Source organism: Macaca fascicularis, chromosome 11 (genome assembly GCF_037993035.2).
Source record: "Macaca fascicularis isolate 582-1 chromosome 11, T2T-MFA8v1.1".
Lineage (NCBI taxonomy): Eukaryota > Metazoa > Chordata > Mammalia > Primates > Cercopithecidae > Macaca > Macaca fascicularis.
This window is the reverse complement of record NC_088385.1, coordinates 97,969,551-97,975,161: the sequence shown is the minus strand read 5'-3', so window position 1 is coordinate 97,975,161 and position 5,611 is coordinate 97,969,551. Positions and strand designations below refer to the sequence as shown.

Below are 5,611 nucleotides of genomic sequence, written 5' to 3'. Positions count from 1 at the left end.
AAACTGGAAAAATTCCCTTTGAAAACTGGCACAAGACAGGGATGCCCTCTCTCACCACTCCTATTCAACATAGTGTTGGAAGTTCTGGCTAGGGCAATCAGGCAAGAGAAAGAAATCAAGGGTATTCAGTTAGGAAAAGAAGAAGTCAAATTGTCCCTGTTTGCAGATGACATGATTGTATATTTAGAAAACCCCATTGTCTCAGCCCAAAATCTCCTTAAGCTGATAAGCAACTTCAGCAAAGTCTCAGGATACGAAATTAATGTGCAAAAATCACAAGCATTCTTATACACCAGTAACAGACAAACAGAGAGCCAAATCAGGAATGAACTTCCATTCACAATTGCTTCAAAGAGAATCAAATACCTAGGAATCCAACTTACAAGGGATGTAAAGGACCTCTTCAAGGAGAACTACAAACCACTGCTCAGTGAAATCAAAGAGAACACAAACAAATGGAAGAACATACCATGCTGATGGATAGGAAGAATCAATATCGTGAAAATGGCCATACTGCCCAAGGTAATTTATAGATTCAATGCCATCCCCATCAAGCTACCAACGAGTTTCTTCACAGAATTGGAAAAAACTGCTTTAAAGTTCATATGGAACCAAAAAAGAGCCCGCATCTCCAAGACAATCCTAAGTCAAAAGAACAAAGCTGGAGGCATCACGCTACCTGACTTCAAACTATACTACAAGGCTACAGTAACCAAAACAGCATGGTACTGGTACCAAAACAGAGATATAGACCAATGGAACAGAACAGAGTCCTCAGAAATAATACCACACATCTACAGCCATCTGATCTTTGACAAACCTGAGAGAAACAAGAAATGGGGAAAGGATTCCCTATTTAATAAATGGTGCTGGGAAAATTGGCTAGCCATAAGTAGAAAGCTGAAACTGGATCCTTTCCTTACTCCTTATACGAAAATTAATTCAAGATGGATTAGAGACTTAAATGTTAGATCTAATACCATAAAAATCCTAGAGGAAAACCTAGGTAGTACCATTCAGGACATAGGCATGGGCAAAGACTTCATGTCTAAAACACCAAAAGCAACAGCAGCAAAAGCCAAAATTGACAAATGGGATCTAATTAAACTAAAGAGCTTCTGCACAGCAAAAGAAACTACCATCAGAGTGAACAGGCAAGCTACAGAATGGGAGAACATTTTTGCAATCTATTCATCTGACAAAGGGCTAATATCCAGAACCTACAAAGAACTCAAACAAATTTACAAGAAAAAAACAAACAACCCCATCAAAAAGTGGGCAAAGGATATGAACAGACATTTCTCAAAAGAAGACATTCATACAGCCAACAGACACATGAAAAAATGCTCATCATCACTGGCCATCAGAGAAATGCAAATCAAAACCACAATGAGATACCATCTCACACCCGTTAGAATGGTGATCATTAAAAAGTCAGGAAACAACAGGTGCTGGAGAGGATGTGGAGAAATAGGAACACTTTTACACTGTTGGTGGGATTGTAAACTAGTTCAACCATTATGGAAAACAGTATGGCGATTCCTCAAGGATCTAGAACTAGATGTACCATATGACCCAGCCATCCCATTACTGGGGATATACCCAAAGGATTATAAATTATGCTGCTATAAAGACACATGCACACGTATGTTTATTGCGGCACTATTCACAATAGCAAAGACTTGGAATCAACCCAAATGTCCATCAGTGACAGATTGGATTAAGAAAATGTGGCACATATACACCATGGAATACTATGCAGCCATCAAAAAGGATGAGTTTGTGTCCTTTGTAGGGACATGGATGCAGCTGGAAACCATCATTCTTAGCAAACTATCACAAGAACAGAAAACCAAACACCGCATGTTCTCACTCATAGGTGGGAACTGAACAATGAGATCACTTGGACTCAGGAAGGGGAACATCACACACCGGGGCCTATCATGGGGAGGGGGGAGGGGAGAGGGGGGAGGGATTGCATTGGGAGTTATACCTGATGTAAATGACGAGTTGATGGGTGCAGCACACCAACAAGGCACAAGTATACATATGTAACAAACCTGCATGTTATGCACATGTACCCTACAACTTAAAGTATAATAATAATAAATAAATAAATAAATAAAAGAGAGATACTAAAATAACTGGGCTTATTTGACATATTCAAGTACATGGGCAGCATTGTCAAATAATAAAAGTAATGCCAAATTTTCTTTGAAAAAAAAAAAAGCTTATTTCGGTTATACATGATAATTTAATAAATATATTAGAGAAAAAAAGGTAGTATAATCGTGGTATGGGTAAGGAAACTGAGGCTTACAGAGATAAATAATTGGTGAGTTGAAGTTGAACCCCATTTATTTAAATTAAAACCCATATGCTTAACCACAGTGCTTTAAAGGCTTCCTGTGTACAGACTGTATGGTCAGTGAAGGGACAAAAGGAAAAACAATCTGAATATTCCTCTTCCCAAGGACAAACCTGTGGTATTCATCCTGGTAATAATAATATTTGTTTAATTGAGGTACATATGTATAGTATATTACCGATAACAAAGTACATTCCCAAATGCATGTCATTTAGTTATCACAAGGGTCCTACTGATGGTTTGGTAGAACATACAGCAATGCCATTAAGAATCTAACTTTAGCATCAAACAGGCTTAGGCTTAAATAGTAGCCCGAAAATGTATTAGCCCCACAACCATGGGGAAATTAACCCCTCAGTTCCCTCATCTGTGACAGGTGATAAGATACGCCTACCTCTCAGGGTAGATGACAGGATTATGTGTCAGGAAGCACATGCAATAATAAATGTTTGTGGCCTTGTTTTATGTATTATGAATTCCATTTCCCCGGAGTAAGAAGAGTTGGCACCGGCCAGAAGGTAAGAGGTTGGGCCAAGTTTTCTTTCTCCAGTAATTTTCCATTAATTTTCCATTAATACAAAAGAGGTGATATAGTACATGTAAAGACACTTGTGCTTGATGTAAAAATAGGCATCCCTACCCTGGCTTGTGTCATTTTACCCTCCAAAGGTGTAGAATGTGGGGTTTTCAAAACTCAAGTTCTCCCGCCCCCACCGGGTTCAGATGAAGGCCCATCTTCTAAACCCCTGCCTCAAGGTGACACAAAGCTTTCGGATAAACTGCCTCCAGACGTGCTTGAATTGAGCAGCACAAACCCAGCCTGAGCCCCTCTTCGCCTCCCCCAAACGCTACGTCACAAGCCCCCTGCGAATGTTCACCTAGAGCCTGGTTCCAGCCAGAACCCGGTCTTGCACACAGGGAGGACGATTTCGACCCCAATTGGCTGTTGCCCTGGGCGACCAAGAACGCGGTGGGCACGCGGGAGACCACAGCCAGTATTTAAAGGCTGCCGCTGCCCTCGCCACCCCAGTCCTGCCAGGACGGCGACAGTGAAGCACCTGGGTTGAGAGGTAGCAGCAGGTAACTGCGCAACCCCTGCCTCCCCCGGCCCCAGCCCGTGCCTCAGCAGAGCCGGGTGTGGGGGGGACCCGGGAGTGGGTCTCACTGCGTGTCGCCTGCCAACACCTTCCTCCCCCACCATCCTTGCCCAGCCCCAGTCCCACCCAGCACACCTGGGTGAGACAACCCAGGTGCGAAGGACAAGCGATTACTACCGAAGAGCTCGCAAACCAGGAAGAGAGCGGCCTCCTGGAGAGAAAACGTGATCCCAGGGGTAGACACGTGGCACTGCGTGGAGAGACAGGGTGACGAGACGAGGCTCTTCTGACCGTCCTATCTGGCAAAACTTGACGACAGCTTCTGGGTCGCTACCATCTAGACCTCTCAGAGCTCCCCGAACGATGACTCAGACCCTCGACACAAGGGAAGACCCTCTGAACCTGGGCGGCGGTGGCTGGGCACACTCGGCCTCCTTGAGCTCCTGGTCGTCCTGCCATCGAAGGCGCCAGGGCGCTCCAGTGTACAATAGGCCGCACCGCTATAGCCCCAAGACCGAGTATGGGCCCCCAAGGAAGCAGCCGAAGCAACAGCACGGCCCGGGCTTTTGGTTCCAACCACCCGTGTGCTTTAACTGGGGGTGCTGGGGAGGGCCCTGGCGCCCACCCCCTCCAGGATTCCGGAAGTTCCATTGCCCAGTGCAAGTGTTTCGGGTGTATGGCCTGCACCCTCTCTGCTTTTGCTGCTGCTCCTGCTGGAACGGGTCCTGGAACCCTAGCTGGGCGAGGCCCCCAGGCAGGAAGAAGCGCTGGGGCCGCAGGGGTCGCGGCCTGCGCCACCACCCTCGCCGCTCCTCCCCGCGGAGCCCGCCAGCGAATGTGAGCACGCTGCCGCGGCCGGTCAAGCTGTACGAGTGGAGAGAGCCTGGCATGCGAGCGCCGCCCAACACCACCCAATTCATCATGAACCAGATCTACGAGGACATGCGGCAGCAGGAGAAGCTGGAGCGTCAGCAGGAGGCGCTGAGGGCGCAGAAGGCCCCGGTGAGCGGCGAGGCCTCCCCGGCCAGATCCTCCGGAAACGACGCGCCCCCTGGCGGCAGCGAGGAAACCTGGGGACTGCAGGAAGCTCTGTATGGCTTTGTGCAGAATCCCTCTCTAGCATTCAGTCCTAAATCAGAGGAAAACCAGTCTCTTGCCCCGTTGCTGGTGGAGGAAGAGGAGAAGAAAAATGATGATGAGGAGGAGTATGACCAGGAGGTGTGTGATGCAAAGGAGGTGAGCGAGGAGGAGGAAGAAGAGGTTGAAGATGAGGAAGAAGAGGTCGAAGATGAGGAAGAAGAGGTGGAAGATGAGGAAGAGGAAGAGGTCGAAGATGAGGAGGAGGAAGAGGTCGAAGAGGCTGAATATGTGGAGGAGGAGGAGGAGGAGGAGGAGGAGGAGGAGGAGGAGGAGGAAGAGGAGGAGGTAGAAGGGGAAGAGGAGGTCCTGGAGGAGAACGAGCAGAGAGGGGAAGAATTTCATTTGCCTCTGGAAATGCCTTTATCAATCTTCGTAGAGGCTGAAGAAAAGAGAGAGAACTTTATAAGCTGCACTTTTTTAAACCCAGAGCAGATAATTCCCAAAGTGCCACAGGAATCCCTGTTCACTGCACAGGACTTTAACTGTTAGACATCAGAAAAGGGATTGAGGAAAGGGATGGAACTGATTTGAGGCTAAACTGGATTAGCAATTTATTAAAAACTGATTAAAAAGTGAGTTCCATTAATAAACAGATGTAAACACCTTCTTTGGCCATTATAAAATGCTTAAAATTTGATGCGTATGTGTATGACTATGGGTGGTGGTGGGGGAGCTTTCAAATATAATTTTACTGGAACTGATTAAAGGCCAAGTATTTTATTACTACCATTAGAATATTTTCACCTGGTGTTTTCCCCACTAGAAAACAAAGTTGCTGTTTTTTTTTGAAATCTATAAATGCTGGAAAAGCGTTTGTTTTTGAACAAATTTATACAACTTAGCCACTTAATGAGCTTGGCATGAAGAGATAGTTTGTTACATGCATAAGAAAGCACATTCTAACGCTGCTGAATGTTCACCAGTGCTCTTAACATAACTGAAGCCATTTTCAATCCCTGTATTTTTTTTCAACAATATTTTACCTCGTAGATTTTTCCACCATCAG

The 5,611-nt window shown here is 45.8% G+C and overlaps 1 protein-coding gene across 1 annotated transcript; it reads left to right on the top strand.

Annotated features, from left to right (window-relative positions):
* The first annotated feature begins 3,828 nt into the window (after positions 1 to 3,828).
* On the top strand, positions 3,829 to 5,094 carry CCER1 (coiled-coil glutamate rich protein 1). The gene is made up of 2 exons (XM_045366838.2): positions 3,829 to 4,746; positions 4,792 to 5,094. Exons 1-2 carry the CDS (start codon positions 3,829 to 3,831, stop codon positions 5,092 to 5,094), a joined length of 1,221 nt encoding a protein of 406 aa, XP_045222773.2.
* Positions 5,095 to 5,611: the final 517 nt, after the last annotated feature.